The following is a 20,742-nucleotide window of genomic DNA, read 5'->3' as shown; positions in this document are numbered from 1 at the left end:
CTTTTGAAAGTTCCGGTCACGGTCAATCATGTGTAACAAGATTTGACGAGACCCAGCTCTAGGGATAGTCCACTTGGAGCCGTGCCGCAGCACATGGGATACACTTTATGCACATTCAGGGGGGGGGGGGGGGGTGGAGGGGACACGGAAGCATGTGCCCCCTCCCCCACCCCTTTCCTTCCACCAGACAGTCCGAAAGAGAGAGAGAGAGAATGGAGAAATGCAGAGAATCGAGAGTCAATGAATCTCAGCATAATCACGATTTTTACTTACGGACAGTTCGTAACAATGAGTTTAGAGGGTACAGAAAGCCTAGAATTCACGAAAGGTGTGACTTCTTGAGTTATGCCTTCTTGTTTCTTTGTCATGAGAATTTACGATAAACGTATAATAAAACACGACTTCGTTTATCGTTTCGTGATTACGTAGCAGATTAATGAGCTATTCTGTAAATTTTACTCTCTATGCTAGTAAAGTTAAATCCTTTACTTTGCGAAAAAATTTTAAATTTTCGGGGCAGCGTTCAGGTTCATCCATTCAGATATTTTCGGTAAATATTTCATCTCTCTGGGGTCTTGTGCTAGTTAGTATGAAATAGTAATGCCATGAAATACTACTGTAAACAGCTTTATTTGAAGCTAAACGTTTCAACTTTCCACCATCGTCAAATTTCGTACTCAGTATATTTGCTGTCCTATGCGCCTTGACATTTCGCCAAAGTCCTCTTGATGGTAAGTAGTACCTTGTGTCCTTTTTATCAGGATCCAGCGTATTTCAGCCACGATATATTATTTCACTTCTTATTGAAAGGCACAGTGAGTAATCCATAAGGTACCAATATTATAAATGTGAAAGCAACTCTATCTGTCATCTTTTCATGGCATAACTACTGAATAGAATTTGAAGAAGGTTGGTATGAAGATAGCTTGAACCCTGAGAAAGGACACTCCCTACTTAAAAAAATTTAAATCAGTAGGCAGATTATAGTCGACAATAGTGAATCAAGGCAGAAAAATCTTTGTTGGTAATGCACTCTTATACAGTATGTTGCACAAGCGATAAGAGCTATGTCAAATAGGAAAGTAAGAAACTGTAGATCTCAAAATGGTCTACGCAGAAGCCCACGAAAGCGTGTACTTATATTTTTACGGTTCACCCATAACAATTTTGTCTTTTGATTGCACCTGGCGCAGCGAATCCGAGATTACCTTTAACAGCTGATTAAAACTTTCATCAAACATACGTCACGTCAATTCTGATTAACTAGCTTTGAAACAAATAAACTCTACACAGGCAATGAAGATGCTCCTGTAGCGTTTCGAATGAGAGTTGTTTGATCAGCCGAAGTACAGCCCGTAATTGGCTCCCCCTGAGTTTCATCTCTGCGCACATAAGACTCTGACTATGAAGGCAACATTGTGACACAGACACTGAGCTGTAGAGCAACGTAGAGAATTGGCGGAAAACACAGGCGGTTGCCTTCTATGACGAGGGTATTGGGAAGCTGGTAAAACGTTACGACAAATGTCTAAGTAAAAAATTTTTATTCTCACAGTGATTTCCATTTCACGCCCGATCGGACCACACTTTGCGAACAACCCTCGTAGTTTACAGGAGCGGACTGCAGAATCATTCCACTTCACATGCGCAACAGTGCAAACGTTCAAACACGGAAGTCAGGACGCGTTTAGAGCTCAAGTTCGTTATGAAATCTTGACAGCAGTCCTGCACTCGCGTTTCATGCAAATGAGATATACTATAACAAAGTCTAGGGCAGATATTTTACTTTCAATTTTGTTTTTAATTGTATGTGGCTAACAACAATGAGTGAAAGACAGAACTATAGTTATTTGGACGAACAGTTTTTCTGTAATAGGGGGAAGTAACAAAATTGTACAGTGCAATATTCGTGGTGAAACGCTGTGTTTCAAAATAGTAGTGAATGAACTGTCACAAAACGCGCTGTCACAGCTACAGAATTTTCATCATTTTCAGAAGTCCATGTAAATGTGGTCAAGAAGACGCTTTCAAACAGTAAAATGGAGCCCTTCCACCGCTTTCGTTTTTTTTCGCATTTTTCGGCTTCCTTCACGGCCTATGTAGATCTATTAAAATTAGTAGATTGTAGAACCTGGTACCTCATTGGCACTAGAACACTGTAACGTATTAGTTGTAATTATCATCGTAACCGTCCGCGGCTCGTGGTCTTGCGGTAACGTTCTCGCTTCCCGGGTTCGATTCCCGGCGGGGTCAGGGATTTTCTCTGCCTCGAGATGACTGGGTGTTGTATGTCTTTCATCATCATTTCATCCTTATTCATTCGCAAGTCGCCGTAGTAGCGTTAAAGAACTTGTGGAGCGGCGGCTGAACCGCACCGCGAGGGGTCTCCCGGCCACCAATGCCATACGCTTCATCATCATCACTTTAACCGAGCCCCATACTCTAGTGGCCCCGTCAGCAATGTGGCTTTAAATACTAATTAGTGCTTACTTTCCTACGTTCGTACCGACCTTCTTTCTTTTGTCTCAACAGCACGGTTCTTGAACTGTATGTTGATACATTTTGTTGACGAGTGACTCCAATATCGATATGTATTAAAAAAGACACAGATCTATACGTCAATATAGGAGAACTTGATGATCGCGACGCACACTGTGCCTCTGATTTTGAAGAGTTTAGGACTTACCATATAAATTGGAACAACGCCCTAAGCCGCGCGTTCAAACATATTGATCTACTTTTAATGCTAGGAAAACAGTTACGTTAGCCACGAATGTGATGACTTTTATCTCCTGGCATTTCCTCTCAATAATTTTCTCCGTCTACTCAGAAAACGGAAAATCCATTAGCAGCAACACTACAAGTCGTAGGACCCGAACGTTCTCAGTAGTCTGAGGACAGCCCTCTACCACCAGTAGAATACTGTTCAAAAAAATGGTTCAAATGGTTCTGAGCAATATGGGAATTAACTGCTGTGGTCATCAGTCCCCCAGAACTTACAACTACTTAAACCTAACTAACCTAAGGACATCACACACATCCATGCCCGAGGCAGGATTCCAACCTGCGCCTAGAACCGCTCGGCCACTCCGGCTGGCTTAGAACACTATTCGCCATTCCGCAATGTAGACATCGGAGCAGTGGTTACGCAAAATAGTGTCATTTACGCGTCCACTACGCTCTTCAACGCTGTCATATGATTGCCTTTCTCTTGCCTGATAGAAAAAGGAGGAGAAGCAGTGTTGTGTACATAGTTCCGCCTAGTCAGCGCGTACACAACTTTCCCACTAGACCACGCGCCGCTAAGCACAACAGCGTAGGCGCAGCGCTCGTCCGTCTCCGCACTATGAGATTGCGCTGCCTTAGAGACGGACCAAATTCTGCTTCCGCCGATCCGCGTATTAATATGTAACGCAGCCAATGAGATTGCTGCTAACGTAGAACCTTTTCTCCTCGCGGATCACACTCGCGCTATGATACATGAACACGCGAGGTATTATAACGAGTGTACAGACCTCCGATTAGTCAGTCTGCATTAGTCTGTACCAGTCTGTACGAGTTCTACATTTGTCTGTACCAGTCTATAGTCAAGCTTCAGTCTGCGCCTAATAAGATTACCAAATTCCTGTACATAGCCATGAAGATAAATGTATAGACACTTTTGTCAGGTATCAGAGATATATGTGAGAATAAGATTAACGTACGAATTCCAAAGGAACTTCAGATTGTCAATTGTAAATAGCATCCAGAATCAAGTTAAGTAAGGTTTATGATTGTTATTATTTTAATAATTGTGTGTGAAAATTAATCAAGTTCTGTTTAAAGTTGGTCACCGTCAATCTGCTACTCTAAGCCTGCATGTGGCATTTCTAACGTCTGACCTAACGGCAGAAGATAAACACGCCACAATAAGACCACGAGACATATTGCTGACACTCGCCTACTTCATTAGAGCGACAAGCCAATTAATCTGATGGTGTGTGTACGGAAGGTCTTACAGTACGCACACCACAAGCAGCTATTGTTGTTCGCACAGTTCCTTTTTTACATTCTATTATCGTCACGTACCACTCTCCCGAATAGCCGTGCGACTTAGCACGTCGCTTCCGGGATTCGGGGAGGCGCAAGGCCCCGTATCTAATCCGTCTTGTGGATTAACGACGAGGGCTGATTCGCTGGCCAACCAGCATGTGGTTTTTAGGCGGTTTGCCACATGTCTCTAAGTAAACACCGAGCTGCTCAGTAGCACAATTCGCTTACATCTAGAAAATCTTCAGATCATTGCACAAGGGATAACGCTAGACGCAGACTGTTGGCGTACACAGATTCCGTCCCGAGAGGCAAAAGGGTGTAGACTAACATTGCCAAATTCAATAATTAACATGCCAATCCGTGAACTGTTAGTTGATCCATGGTACTGTCTCGTTTTGTGCTATTGATATTAAATAGCTCTCGTTCCTTAAATATAAATAATAATAATTGTAAGGAATTCTTTCTACTTAAGTGAGACAGGGGTGTCATAGCAGACATAAATTACAGGGGCCCCAGAATGATTTTTACAGCTTGAGCACGTATATTACAGAAATACGGATCGGTAATTTTCACACAAATCTAAAAGTTTTTTTTGTTTTGTTTTTATTTTTGCACGTTAGTTATTGACGAAAATCGCTTCCTCTCTGCCCCTCCTGCACGGCCACTTCGGCCAGCATCGTCGTTGAGTACACCATCGCAGGCGCTCCTGTCTGTGATGCATCGTCAAGGGTAACCGCAGCCATGGTCTCCGAGTTGATAGTCTATGCTGCTGCAAACGTCGTCGAACTTTTCGTGCAGATGGTTGTTGTCTTGCCCATCTGTTGACGCAGGGATCGAGACGTGGCTACACGATCCGTTACAGCCATGCGGATAAGATGTCTGTCATCTCGACTGCTAGTGATACGAGACCGTTGGGATCCAGCACGGCATTCCATATAAAGGTCAGATTGTAGCCTATCGTGATTGCAGTTTATCGTATCGCGACATTGCTCCTCGCATTCGTCGAGATCCAATGACTGTTAGCAGAATATGGAATCGGTGGGTTCAGGAGGGTAATATGGAATGCCGTGCTGGATCCCAACGGTCTCGTATCACTAGCAGTCGAGATGACAGACATCTTATCCGCATGGCTGTAACGGATCGTGCAGCCACGTCTCGATCCCTGCGTCAACAGATGGGGACGTTTGCAAGACAACAACCATCTGCACCAACAGTTCGACGACGTTTGCAGCAGCATAGACTATCAACTCGGAGACCAAGGCTGCGGTTACCCTTGACGATGCATCACAGACAGGAGCGCCTGCGATGGTGTACTCAACGACGATGCTGGCCGAAGTGGCCGTGCAGTACTAGGCGCTACAGTCTGGAGCCGAGCGACCGCTACGGTCGCAGGTTCGAATCCTGCCTCGGGCAAGGATGTATGTGATGTCCTTAGGTTAGCTAGGTTTAATTAGTTCTAAGTTCTAGGTGACTGATGACCTCCGAAGTTAAGTCGCATAGTGCTCAGAGCCATTTTAACCATTTTCAACGACGAACCTGGGTGCACGAATGGCAAAACTTCATTTTTTCAGGTGAATCCAGGTTCTGTTTACAGAATCATGATGGTCGCATCCGTGTTTGGCCACATCGCGGTGAACGCACATTGGAAACGTGTATTCGTCATCGCCATACTGTCGTATCATCCGGCGTGGTGGTGTGGGGTGCCATTCGTTACACATCTCGGTCACCTCTTGTTCGCACTGGCGGCACTTTGAACAGTGGAATTTACATTTCAGATGTGTTACGACCTGTGGCTCTACCCTTTATTCGATCCCTGCGATACCCTACATTTCAGAAGGATAATGCACGACCGCATGTTGCAGGTGCTGTACAGGCCTTTCTGGATACAGAAAATACTCGACTGCTGCCCTGGGCAGCACATTCTCCAGGTCTCTCACCAACTGAAAACGCCTGGTCAATGGTGGTATCGTGTTGAAGCTGCATTGGCAGCTGTACCTCTACACGTCATCCAAGCTCTGTTTGACTCAATGCCCTGTAGTATCAAGGCCGTTATTACGGCCAGAGGTGATTGTTCTGGGTACTGATTTCCCAGGATCTATGCAGCCAAATTGACTGAAAATGTAATCACATGTCAGTTCTAGTATAATATATTTGTCCAATGAATAGCCGTTTACCATCTGCATTTCTTCTTGGTGTAGCAATTTCAATGGCCAGTAGTGTAGCTGTGCTGTATCTTTGCCCGAATGCTCTGTAATTCCCGAAAGACCATCGTATGTATGATTTGAAGCGTCTTTTCAAGACGTAACGTAATGTTCTGCTGCCAGAAGTTGGAGTAGCTTATACTGAACCACCCACATGGCGCACTTGCCACACTACGCAAGATTGAGTAGGTCGATGTTTCTCGCTAGGACTCTGCTATTCGTGTAGCACATGTGGAATGAGAGCTTTTGTCGTACCGTGGTCCTCGCCCGTTGACATCAAACTTTTCGTGGCACCACGACAGTACACATTCTAGCGTATGCCGATCATAATCGTATGGGTTTCGCATTTCAGAATTGTATACTCATACACTTTGACTATTAGTGCTTGTAATCAAAACTTTAAAACATTATTTTATGACTTTCAGCCAGGCATTCTGATTTTAGGGTCACTGTTTACAGCTTTCAACCCAGAGTTGCTACAATAATCGCCGATGGACTTCACTTGGCTCGATAATTCACTATGTCATGCATCAAAAAAGTTCTAACATCGCTCTGTTCCATCACACAAAGAAGATGAAATTTATTTTGAGCATTTTCTACACTGGAAGAAAGCGTGTCACAACAAATATTGTCCCTTCCGGGAGAGAACGCCTTCGATGTCAATATCATTTGCCTCTCTACGCATTTTTATCCGCTCTGCTTAAGTGTCATTGATGCATTGATTTTAACATACGCTTATGACGTTATTTCACTCGTCACTAGAGACATGTCCTCGAAATTCCATCACAAAAATTCTGACTTTAAAGGGTATCCCCTCTCGCGTTCTTGTGATAGCAAATATAGCTGTTTCTCACTGACGATGCAACTTGGTTCCAAGTATATCTGTCATTAATCCTTGCGTGCTACAGATAGGCGTAGCGGTACGACAGGTGCAACCGCATCGGAGGGGTGTCTGAAGAGAGACCAAACTAACATATGGTTCCTGAAGATGGGCAGCAGCATTTTTAGCAGGGCTAACAATCTGGATAATTGATTGATCTGGCATTGTATCATTAGCTAACATGACCTCGCTATATTGGTAATGCGAAAGGCATTGGAAGGTAATACGCTAGCCAGATTGCCGCTGGTCTCCAACCAGAGGGATGACACAGGATATTGCAGGAAGTACGTTACTTGTTCTTGGATCGCTGGCGTAGATGTGAAGGGGTAACGGTGTGTTTGGTGCGCGAGACGGCAGTATTCTCTTGTGGTGGTCATACTTCGTTGACCAGGATCTTGACGATGAGTACTGCCCCACTTTCTCATGCAGTCCAATATCGGACCACTGTCACATCCAAACACTCCACAAAATTGAATACTGCACGATCACATCAATTGGCCAAATGTACACCCACAATCAAGCCCATTTCAAACACTGTCAGGTGCTGATAACGGTATCTCACACGAGTAACCAGCATCTCCGTGTCGTCCACAGTGATCACTCAACACCTGCTGCTGTTCACATCCCTTATATACCCTACAAGCCCTGGTACCAACACTAATGCACTCTTCTTCCTGTTCTACCAGTCACAGAGAATTGTTACTCTAGTCACTTCCGTACTCGCCGATAGTGTGATATCAACGAATTTACATTAATATCCGATCATGTCTTGTGGATCTACACCCACATGGATACTCTGCAAATCACATTTAAGTACCTGGCAGAGGGTTCATCGAATCAACTTCGCCGCGCGGAGTGACCGCGCGGTTTGAGGCGTCATGTTGCGGACTGTGCGGCCCCTCCCGTCGGAGGTTCGAGTCTTCCCTAGGGCATGGGTGTGTGTGTTGTTCTTAGCATAAGTTAGTTTAAGTTGTGTGTAAGTCTAAGGATCGATGACCTCAGCAGTTTGGTCCCTTACGAATTCACACACATTTGAACATTTGAAACACCTTCACAATAATTCTCTATTATCACAACTCTAACAGCGCGCAGAAAAAATGAATATCTATATTTTTCGATGTGAGCTCTGATTTCCCACATTTTATTAGGATGATCTTTTGCCGTATGTAAGTTGGTGTCAACAAAATATTTTCGCCTTCAGAGGAGAAAGTTGGTGATTGACATATCGTGAGAAGATTCGGCGGCAACGAAAACGCCTTTGTTTTAATGATGTCCACCGCAAATCCTGTATCATTTCCTAGACACTCTCTCCCCCATTTGTCGGTAATACAAAACGTACTGACCTTCTCTGGACTTTCTCGATGTACTCCGTTAATCCTATCTGGAAAGGAGGCCAGACCACGCAGCAGTACTCCAAAAGGGGAAGCACAAGCGTAGTGTTGGCAGTTTCTTCAGTAGATCTGTTACATTTTCTCACTGTTCAGCCAATAAAACGCAGTTTTTGACTTGCCTTCTCCACAACATTTTCTATGTGTTCTTTCAAATTTAAGTTGTTCGTAATTATAATACCTAGTTATTTAGTTGAATTTGCAGCATTTAGATTTGACTCATTAATCGTGTAACCGAATTTTAACGAATTCCTATTAGCACTCACGTTGATGACAAAACACTTTTCATTATTTAGGGTCAATGTGCAAGTTTGGCACCATACAGTATCTAAATCGTTTTGCATTGGTTTTGATCTTCCGATGACTTTGTTAGTCGATAAACGACAGTATCATCTACAAAAAGCCCAAGACAGAGGCTCATTTTGTCTCCTAAATTGTTTATACAGATAATGAACATCAGAGGGCCTATAACACTACCTTTGTGAACGTCAGAAACCACTTGTGTTTTCCTCGATGACTTTTCGTCAGTTACTACGAACCGTGACCTCACTTACAGGAAATTACGAATCCAGTCACATAACTGAGACGATAATCCATAAGCATCGAATTTGATTTCAAGCCGATGGTGAGGTTCAGTGTCAAAAACCTTCTGTAAATCTAGAAATATGGAATTGTCAATAGCACTGAACGCTTCGTATGAATAAAGATCTAGTTGTGTTTCACAAGAACAATGTTTTCTAAATCCGTGCTGACTGTGTGTCAATAGTCCGCTCATTTCTTTTGGTCAGGCAGTGTAGTCTAGAATGTAAGCCACTAAAATTAGTAGCTATGGTTTGCTATTAGGGCATCAAGAAAACGAACGATGGCAGGAGTACAGAGAACATAAAATGAAGTTTGGTAATACCAAGAAAAGCATTTCTGAAAACGACCATTCTTATGTAAGTCTACAGGCTTCCGTGGCCGTTGTCACTGAAGTTAAAATCTTCTGGATTATTAGGCCGCATCATGTTTCTTCTAAAATGATCGACGTTTCGACCCCTCTGCTGGGATCTTCCTCAGGATCTTCTGGTGTCCACTACTGCTAGAACAAGACCATTCTTGTTCGGAAGTGAAACAGAGACGATAAAGAGATCAGATAAAAACAGAATAGTAGCTTTTGAAACGTAGTGCTACAGAAGAATGTTGAAGATTAGATGGACAGATCTGTGAAGGCACTGATTCGAATTGGGGAGATAAATTTAAGCCACGGTTTGACTTATAGGAGGGATCAATTGAAAGGATACATCCTGACGCATCAAGGAATGGTCAGTTTTGGTGACGGGGATGGGGATGGGGGGGGGGGGGGGGGGGGCCGGGGGTGGAGGTAAGAATTGTAGAGGGTATCAAGAGTTGTGTACAGTAAACTATTTCAAGTGGTTACAGGATGCAGAAGTTACGCAGAGATATAACCGCTCGCATAGTACAGACTGCTGTGAAGAGGCGCTTCAAACACATTTTTTGACTGGAGACCTACATGTCATCAAGCTAACAATATACTCTGATTCCAAAACATTATGACCACTGCCCACCGCGACGATGGCTGCCGCTTGGTGGCGTTGCGGGCACTTGACGCAGTAACGCGGGTATGGAAGTGGAACAGACAGGGTCGGGGGATCGCCCTAGAGAAGATATGGGTTGCAAATGGAAAAATCCATTGAGATAAGCGACTTTGACAAAGGGCAGATTACTATTATGTAGAGTCTGAGATTATTATTACGCAGAAACTTGGAGCGAGTATCTCGAGAACGGTGAAGTTGCTCGAATGCTCACTTGCTACTGTCGTGAGCATCTACGGAAAGAGATAGGACAGTGAAACTACCACTAGGCACTAAACGGATGGACGGAGATGACTCTCCACCGAACGTGGGTCCGGAGCCTTGTTTGCTGTGTAAAGAAGGATAGATGGTGATCTGTGGCATCTCTGCCGAAAGGGCACAATGCTGGTGCACGCACAAGTGTTTTGGAGCACATTGTTCATCGTACCTTGTTGAACATGGAGCTCTGCAGCAGACCAAGGCTCAATGTTCACATGTTGGCCCAACGACATTATCAATTACAACTGCGCTGGGCACGGGACCATCAGGATTCGACCGCCGATCAATGGAAACGTGTCGGCTCTTCGGCTGAATCACAATTTTGCTATACTAGACCGCTGGTCGTCACAACAAACGCCGTCATCGAGGTGAACGACGGCTCGAAGCGTGCGGTTGCAAGTTGGTGGGAGCAGTATTATTCTATGGGAGACATTCTCCTGCATGATACCCGTGGTAGTAATCGAAGACACGCTGACAGCTGCGAACCACCTTCATGCTTGATGTCTGCCCGATGGCGACGTCATCTTTCAGCAGTATAATTGCCGGTGTCTCCGAGCCAGAACCGTGCTACAGTGGTTTAAGGAGCATTGTAATGAGCTCAGATTGATGTATATCCTATGGAAGCCATCTGGGCCGTAATCGGGCGCTATCATCGCGAACGTAAATCAGCGGACCGTTATTTACGCTAATTACACGACCTGTGCGTATACATCTAGCGCCACATACGTCCACAAACCTACCAACAAACTGTCCGATCCCTGATACGCAGAATCAGTAATGTAATCGTTCCAAAGACGGACAAACAAGCTATTAAGCAGCTGGTCATAATGTTTTGGCTTATCAGTGTATTGTAAGTAGGCTGTTTAGGTTTTTATGTTGGTAACGCCACGTAGCGCTCTGAATGAAAATCACTGTCTGTGCTGTGTGCAGTCTGTGGCTGGTTGGCATTGTTGGAATATTCGCTATTGTAGTGTTAGGCAGTTGGATGTGAACAGCGCGTAGCGTTGCGCAGTTGGAGGTGAGCCGCCAGCAGTGGTGGATGTGGGAAGAGAGATGGCAGAGTTTTGAGAATGGACGATCTGGACGTGTGTCCGTCAGAAAAAACGAAATTTGTAAGACCGTATGTCATGAACTGATATACACCGGGTGATCAAAAAGTAAGTATAAATTTGAAAACTTAATAAACCACGGAATAATCTGGATAGAGAGGTAAAAATTGACACACATGCTTGGAATGACATGGGGTTTTATTAGACCCAAAAAAAAAGAAACAAAGTTCACAAAATGTCCAACAGATGGCTTAGTTTGGTGATGATCGTGTGCTCAGCCGCCACTTTCGTCATGCTTGGCCTCCCAGGTCCCCAGACCTCAGTCCGTGCGATTATTGGCTTTGGAGTTACCTGAAGTCGCAAGTGTATCGTGATCGACAGACCATCTCTAGGGATGCTGCAAGACAACATCCGACGCCAATGCCTCACTATAACTCCGGACATGCTTTATAGTGCTGTTCACAACATTATACCTCAACTACAGCTATTGATGGACATATTGAGCATTTCCTGTAAAGAACATCATCTTTGCTTTGTTTTACTTTGTTATGCTAATTATTGCTATTCTGATCAGATGAAGCGCCATCTGTCGGACATTTTTTGAACTTCTGTATTTTTTTTGTTCTAATAAAACCCCATGTCATTCCAACCATGTGTGTCAATTTGTACCTTTCTATCTACATTATTCCGTGATTTATTCAGTTTTGAAATTTATACTGACTTTTGATCACCTGGTACATTATGACTTTTGAACACTATTAAGGTAAACGCATTGTTCGTTCTCCATCAAAATCTTTCATTTGCTAACTATGCCTATCAGTAGTTGCTGCCTTCAGTAGTTAGAATCTTTTATTCAGCTGGCAGTAGTGGCGCTCGCTGTATTACAGTAGTTCTAGTAACGAAGATTTTTGTGAGGTAAGTGATTCGTGATAGGTATAGGTTATTGTTGGTCACGGCCATTCTTTTGTAGGGATTATTGAAAGTCAGATTACGTTGCGCTAAAAATATTGTGTGTCAGTTTAGTGATGATCAGAATAAGTAAAGAGAGAAATGTCTGAGTACGTTGAGTTTTGGTCAGCTGTTTGAAAATCAAATAACGTAAGGAGTTTACCAGCACAGTAATTTATAATTTTCGAAAGGGGACGTTTCAGTATTCTGGATGCCTGCCATACGTCAGTACATGTAATATAGAATGGTAGTTCTGTTAACCAATTCTGTATCTCCTGTCCTTTCCGTATCTGACATTAACAATGTAGTGTTGCGACCCTTTGTTCGAGAGAATACGATAGTCGCGGAATCGGCCGGTTTGAGAGTGGTGTCGCCTAGTGGCGGGCGCGAAGGCCCTGGGTTCGACTACGGACGCCAGCGAACCGTTACGTCACGGCAGTTCGTGCCGGCGTGTCGCGCCGTGAAAGTAAACGTGGGTTAGCACAGTCGATCCGCTCGTCGATTAAGGGACGGGAGAGCGCTGCTCCGAGTTAACACGTACGGGGCAGTCGCTGCCGCTCGCGGAGAGAGCGGAACCGAGCCTGCCGCTACTGTGACCGAGCGTCCGGCGAGCGACAACGTTCCGTCGGTTTCAATGGAACACTCCTTGTAACAACTCTCGTTTTTCCGCCAACATAATTCTTTTTCTATTATATGTGTGGTGTCTGTTTTTTCAGAAATGTCCGAAACAACAGACACCATACTCATGACTGCGTGGCCTTATATATACACGATGAAAGAGAAATACTGACGTCAGGCGCATGGGAGAATTGAAATAGTTCAATAGCGACAAGTGAAACTTCGCGCTGGACGGTGACTTGAACCCAGATTTCCTGGTTTGGCTGTCTGAGCATGCTTCCCGTCCAGCACAAATGCCCAACTCCGACCTCTTGTGAGAATGATGTGAGATGCTGCGAGCAATGAGGAAAATTGACAGGGGGCGCTACAGAAGTAGTATGCGACTACCTGGGGGATTTGAGTTGGGCAGTTGAAAGATAAATTTAAATTTATTCAATAGTCGCTATTTGATTCTCATGTTTTGAAGTACCTGAATGGCCACGGAGCAATCTCCGCTGGTTTAAAATAGAAAAAGGCGTTTAAAGTGACTGTTCGTGTAGAGTGCGAAATCCGCGTTTGAGTCCTGGACTAGCACAAATTTTACCCTCTTCACTATGTGGCTCACGTCGGTATTTCTCTTTTTTATGTATAGATATATCTGTCTCTATATTCCCAGCAGCCATTGACCACCTAATTACCAACGTTTTTCTGGTTACTGCAGGAGATACTTTGCAGATCCTTCTTGTTTCAAACCCACACCAAACGATCATGTACAATGTGTTACATAAAAAGTTATTTAACTAAAGATCGCAAAAAACACCCCTTCTCCTCACTGCAGAGTCAATTATGCCCTCAAACAGTTATTCACCTTTGTAATAAACTCACCAACTAAATATGAGACACCCAGTTGTGAGAATACATTTTGCTTTGGAGCGCTGTATGTTGTGTAGAAATGGTTCAAAATGGTTCGAATGGAACTTAACATCTGAGGTCATCAGTCCCCCAGACTTAGAACTACGTAAACGTATCTAACCTAAGGACATCACACACATCCATGCCCGGGGCAGGATTCGAACCTGCGACCGCAGCAGCCTGTAGAAATGGTACTAAGCGATCCACCGCTGACATGTCAAGGCAGTGAAATGGTGTGTATGTACCAGTCGGTTGAATGGAATAAGTGCAGTAAGATTGTTCGACATGGACATGTTACCGAATAGCAGAAAGGAACTGTCGTGTTGTCACTGTTTGGAATGGCAGATGAAACGTATCAATCAACATCCTCTCGATTTGTTAGCTCATACGGGGGCTAATTATCAATGGCGGGTGTTGCTGGATATGACGTACCTGATGAAACTTGTAGACTCTCTTCTTAGCCGAAATGAAGACACTATCAAGGCTACAGCTCATACACGGTATTAGCGTGATGTGTCCTCGGGAATAAATAATTCTTTGTCCAGTATGCTTGCCTGCAACTTATCCAACCCAATTACTACCACAAATGCAAAGAAAACGTCCCTCTCACTTCAACTTAGTTACATGACGCCGTCCTTCCCATTGGAACACAATTTCTCTCTATTTCCTGTGTCTTGCTTCCATCACGGAAGACATCAATGTACTGTATATCACTACGTACATAAAGTCGTACCCAATGCAACTGCAGTAGGACTTGTTGGCTGTATACAGAGTGTTCAGAAGCTATTTTGAAAACTTGTAAAGTTGTTGCAGGATAGGTTGTGCTATGAAATGATGAAATAATTCAAGTGATCCACCAGAGTGTTGCCAAAAGTGTGCTTCGTTTGATTTTGTAAAACCGAACAAGAGAGCTATACAAAAATTGGAGCCGGCCGGGATGGCCGAGCAGTTCTAGGCACTACAGTCTGGAACCGCGCGACCGCTACGGTCGCAGGTTCGAATCCTGCCTCAGGCATGGATGTGTGTGATGTCCTTAGGTTAGTTAGGTTTAACTAGTTCTAAGTTCTAGGGGACTAATGACCTAAGAAGTTGAGTTCCATAGTGCTCAGAGCCACACAAAAATTGGACACGGAACGGTAGTAAGGATCGAACCCGAGCCAAAGACGGAGCTACTTAAGTACTGACTACACAACATATTTTCCTTTTGTGTCGTATTTTACCGAGATACTCGACAACGACATGTGTGTTCCAGTATTTCATTATTATTGGACTGTGGGAGATAGATTAAGGCAATAAATTTATTATCAAAATATTGTGTTAGTAGGCAGGAATGATAATAGGGAAAGAATAGTAGATAATACGCCGTAACTTATCTGAAGACCAGCCGACAGGCTTGCAAGTAAATTACTCGTACAGTAACAAGTCACAACGACAGTCTATCTTGGCAATACTGTAAATGTTTTCTAATATTTTCTCTAAGGTTACATAACATGTTTCTGTGATTAAAGTTTGTAGTAAACATTTTGAAGTGGAGCCACGTATCTGGTACACGAGACTCTTCATTTTGCTAAAAATCCACGGCCAAAACTACTTGTAACGTGTGTCTCATGCAAACCACAGCATCACATGAAAAGTAAGATCATTGACTAAAAGCACCATTGATCAGAGTTTATTCGTCGAAGGTTCGATTCTTTTGGGATCACGCGAATAAATCGTACAACATTTAGCAGAAATTAGGAAAAATTGCACATATATCGAAAGGAAAAATGCGTTTTACTTCCTCCAGTAGTCGTAAACAAGACATACAAAAAACAAAGTGCAAGCTTCCAACATTATTGAAAATGTCGCTTACTTATAATTGAATTACACATCGATCCACTCCAACAATCTGCGAAAGAATAATGTACAAGTTGTTGACAAACCGGCAAATAAAGTGATCCTGTGCCATCCTGACTTTTCTCTGTACTAGAAGGGACCGGCATACAAAATAGTTCAAAACTTTTTATTGCGCTATTGCACTCAGACCATCGCTATAAAGGCTTGCGATAGCATTGTGATTTGCATTGTAAGACGTCATTAACAATGTATAACATGGAGTAAATTATAATAGTTTAGTTGATTTATGTACTGTTTAGTAATTAAATAATAACGATGAATTTCGGCAGAACACTAAAATCATTTTCCGCCATTCTCTTGTCTCTACCTCTGCGCAATGATATCTACACACCCTTGCGCCACTTTGAGTAAGGGGAGGAAAGTATGACGCTTCGATTGAAAGGAAGGCATAAATAATACCGTCTACGCGTTTACAAAGTTAATTCTACAAAGTTCCACCTTTCGCAGTAAAGATGAAGCAAGACTGACAGCAGCTCGCACGGAGAGAATAGCCGCTTCTCGCTATTCATCTGTGAATTGAGCGTAAGGAAATTTTAAATTCAGTTGACTAAGAAGTTCCATTTATCATATATTACATTATGATTTCTAATCTGTGCAGATACCATTGAACTGAAAAACCTGCAATAAATGGCGAGGAAAAGACTCCTGACGAGGAAAGCACGATATCAAAACATTTCGTGGTAATTTAGTGCGTATTACATAGAATAGGAAACTACATTGTGTCACAGTCTTCGAACACTAAAAAGTACTTTCTCTGGCTACGCAGAAAATAATAAAAGACCGTTAACATGTAACTGAGACAGAACATTATACAGACAGCACTGTACGATCGTATTACTCCTTCTATTCATTCGAGTTACCTGTGGTTCAAAGTTATTACTACCGTTGCTCCGCTTCGTAGGATCCTGAGCAATCACAGCTAGAATATTATCTGTCCACGAATACAGCATTCGCACACCAAAAAGCGCTCTCGAGACGGTCACTTCTCACGTTGTGAATAATTTTTATTCCCTCCTCACTGTTTGTGTTCTAAATATTTGTCTATGAAGCAGCCGACCTCGCAAAATAAAAGAAGCTGAAAATCTACCTAGTTTCAAAAGTATGTGGTTTGTCTCATGAATTACCGGTAGCCTTATCTGTATTCTCCGCAGGATCCACATACAATATTATGTGCTGTCTCATGATTGTTGTACAAACTCCTAAACACGTTACTAATGCCTGTTTCCTACCTTGACTCGTTTCTTTCATTGATCGAACGAGACTTTCCAGAAATCACTAGAGAGTCGTTCCATTAACATAAGCTGGCATATTACGTTATTTGAACCGGAAGTCATTCCGAGCTTTTTCACCTTCCGTCTCACATTTCGTCCAGCAAATTTTTCAGCTCCTGTGTTCTAGATATATTGTGCCTATTCCTGATATCAGTGACGCAGTGGCGAATTGTTTTGTATTGATATAGGCGTGCACTGCCACAACGGGTGCCGTCTAATGATGGAAATGCTATATTCCGAAATAGATCACACTGTAAATTAACTTGATTTTCTCACAAAAAAAATATGTTACACCTTTCTTAATGTTATTGTTGTGGTCGTCATCCGAAAACAGTTTTGATGCAGATCTCCATTCTACTCTATCCTGTACAAGTCTCTTCATCTCCGAATAACTAATACATCCTATATCCTTCTGATTCTGCTTACAGTACTCATCTCTTGGTATCCCTCTACCATTAATATCGATCTTAAAATTAGCTTTTGCATAGAAAATAACTTACGCATGAACACAATATACAGAAATGATAAAACTCAAAAACACGACCAATCAGGAAAAATATGAAATTAAATGTAGCAATAGCGACGCGATCTGTATCGGACAAAAGGGGTGAAAACTTAGTACAGAATATAAAGAACATATAAACTAAAACGAAAACAAGTTCTGCACAATTAGCACGTATCTCAGGGAGAAACAACATTGTACACCAGAAGTAATCAATAATCTTTCAGTTCTTAATCGAGCAGAAAAGGGGAGCTATATGAAGTCTGGAGAAGAAAGAGATCTACGTACGTTTAAAAAAAGTCCAAATAATATTATAAATGGATAACCCGAACTTCGAAATAAAATGTATATTGAGAATTTTGACGAAATTTTTCGGAGTTTATAGATAACGCAGAACTGAAGACGGTCCAAAATTTCAGTTCAACAATAATCGTCTTTCATCAAAGATAATGAAATGTAATCACAGACTGTCCCTGCCTGCCTGCCTGCAAAGCTGTAAATATGCCAAAGCAGAATAATTGATAAGTAACATGAAGTAAATAGTTTACAAACTATGCAACAAATATACATTTATACGCACATATTTATATTTGCAGTGGCCTGATTTTGTAGGGGTCCGTTTGCAAGTGAACCATGCTGGAAACTAGTTGCGGAATAATAAAATAGCGTAAAAATGACCAAATTGCAGCTTTGTCGGAATACACATATGATAAATGCAGTTCTTGCCAATACAGTAAAGCTGAGCGAAAATGAAGACTGTAGTGCGTAAAATATTAATTAAGGAGTTACTCCACGTGGAGAGATGATGCCATTGTATCCAGAATAATTGTGATTGAGCGCCGTGGCAATGGATTAAATCAGATGGGAAAACTTATTCAGGCGCGTCACAGCACTGTAGATCGGCAGGCTGCGGTAGATGAGACACAGAAGAGGTGCTGGGGCGGAGCGGTACTCACGTGCATGTTGTCTGGAGGGTGTTCAGCTAGAGACTGCGCCGCCGCCGGCGCGGCTCCAGCAGGGAAAGCTTTGGCCTATCGTGGCCTTGGCCGCTTTGCGGGATCGCCACCAACAGGTGAGCCGAGCTGAGCTGAGCTGGCCCTGCCTGCCCGGAGAAAGGCCCGGGGACACGCGGCCCTGCCTAAAGTCCGGACTCAACTAAGGCCCGCCCAGTCTGCAGGGGAATGGCGAAGGGCGGGGAACTCGGCAATGAATTTGCACCCCGAAGCGAGTGTTGTCCCTTCACGCCCCAGCAACAATAGAGACTCCGTGGCCGGAAGTTATGACTATCTCTTCCAATACAGGTCGATACAATAGCTGCTCACGGGCAATACAGGGTCTCCCAGAAGTCTTTTATTGATTACAAACATGCTTAAGGCACAAAATACACTGAAGCCCCAAAGAAACTGGTATAGGCATGCGTATTCAAACACAGAGATATGCAAACAGGCAGAATATGGCGCTGCAGTCGGCAACGCCTATATAAGACAACAACTGTTGGTGCAGTTTTTACATCAGTTACTGCTGCTACAATGGCAGATTATCAAGATTTAAGTGAGTTTGAACGTGGTAGTATAGTCGGCGCACGAGAAATGCGACACAGCATGGGGGGTTGGGTTGTTTGGGGGAAGAGACCAGACTGCAAGGTCATCGGTCTCATCGGATTAGGGAAGGACCGGGAAGGAATTCGGCCGTGCCTTTCAAAGGAACCATCCCGGCATTTGCCTGGAGCGATTTAGGGAAATCACGGAAAACCCTAATCAGGATGGCCGGACGCGGGATTGGGGATTGAACCGTCGTCCTCCCGAATGCGAGTCCAGTGTGTTAACCACTGCGCCACCTCGCTCGGTGACAGCACGTCCGAGGTAGCGATGAAGTAGGGATTTTTCCGTACTTCCGTTTCACGAGCGTACCGTGAATGTCAGTTATCTGGTAAAACATCTATTCTCCGACATCGCTGCGGTCGGAAAAAGGTCCTGCAAGAACGGGACCAACGACGACTGAAGAGAATCGTTCAACGTGTCCGAAATGCAACCCTTCCGCAAATTGCTGCAGTTTCAATGCTGGCCCATCAACAAGTGTCATCGTGCCAACCATTCAACGAAACGTCATCGATATGGGCTTTCGGAGCAGAAACCTCACTCGTGTATCCTTTATGACTGTACGACACAAAGCTTTACGCCTCGCCTGAGCCCGCCATCGCTGACATTGGACTTTTGATGGCTGCAAACTTGTTGCCTGATCGTACGAGTCTCGTTTCAAATTGTATCGATAGGATGGATGTGTACTGGTATGGAGACAACGTGAGGAATCCATGGACCCTGCATATCAGCAGGGGACTGTTCAAGCTGGTGGCGGCTCTGTAATGGTGTGGGGCGCCTGCAGTCGGAGTTGCAGCTGCAGGGACCCATGTCCCCTGATAGGTCTAGATACGATTCTGACAGGTGACACGTACGTAAGCATTCTGTCTGATCACGTGCATCCATTCGTGTCCATTGTGCATTCCGACGGATTTGGGCAATTCCAGCAGGACAGTGCGGCGCCCACGCGTCCAGAATTGCTACAGAGTGGCTCCAGGAACACTCTTCTGAGTTTAAACACTTCCGCTCACCACCAAACTCCCCAGACATGAACATTATTGGGCGTATCTGCGATTACTTGCAATGTCCTGTTCAGAAGAGATCTCCACCTCCTCGTACTCCTGTGGCAGGATTCATGGTGTCAGTTCCCTCCAATACAACTTCAGACATTAGTCGAGTCCATGCCATGTTGTGTTGCGGTACTTTTGCGTTTTCTTGGGAGCTCTACACGATATTAGGTAAGTGTACCAGTTTCTTTGGCTCTTCAGTGCATGACACACAGACACATATTTCTTATCTTGAAATGCAGGTAACATATTCAACCTTTTGTGTACATACACACACAATTAATAAATTTCGACGTGTGGCCCTTTCGTTGACACAAAGATATTCAAGCGAAATTCCAGTTCCACCCATGTGTTGGTCAAAACTTCGTGAAGTGTAGATGTTACGACGTCAGTAGATCTACACCGTAACGTTGCGATGTCGTTCGCTGGGGTTTTCTAAACCTGGTCCTTGAAATATCCCCAAAGAAAGAAATCCAGTTGTCTTACGGATGGTGATCGCGGAGGCCAGTTGACGGGACCACCAATCCCGATCCATTTTCCGAGAAAAGTTGTATCCAAATGGGCACAAA

General features: G+C 43.7%; 1 protein-coding gene across 1 annotated transcript in view; it reads right to left on the bottom strand.

Annotated features, from left to right (window-relative positions):
- LOC126419241 (uncharacterized) overlaps positions 1–18,607 on the bottom strand; it is a 144,561-nt gene extending 125,954 nt beyond the window's left edge. Inside the window, exon 1 of the mRNA XM_050086386.1 lies at positions 18,486–18,607. Within this exon, the coding sequence (XP_049942343.1) occupies positions 18,486–18,491 (6 nt within the window). The 5' untranslated portion in view covers positions 18,492–18,607. The remainder of the gene's footprint in view (positions 1–18,485) is intronic.
- Positions 18,608–20,742: the final 2,135 nt, after the last annotated feature.

Source organism: Schistocerca serialis, chromosome 9, assembly GCF_023864345.2.
Source record: "Schistocerca serialis cubense isolate TAMUIC-IGC-003099 chromosome 9, iqSchSeri2.2, whole genome shotgun sequence".
NCBI lineage: Eukaryota > Metazoa > Arthropoda > Insecta > Orthoptera > Acrididae > Schistocerca > Schistocerca serialis.
The sequence above is the reverse complement of the archived record's forward strand: the minus strand, read 5'-3'. Positions and strand labels throughout refer to the sequence as shown.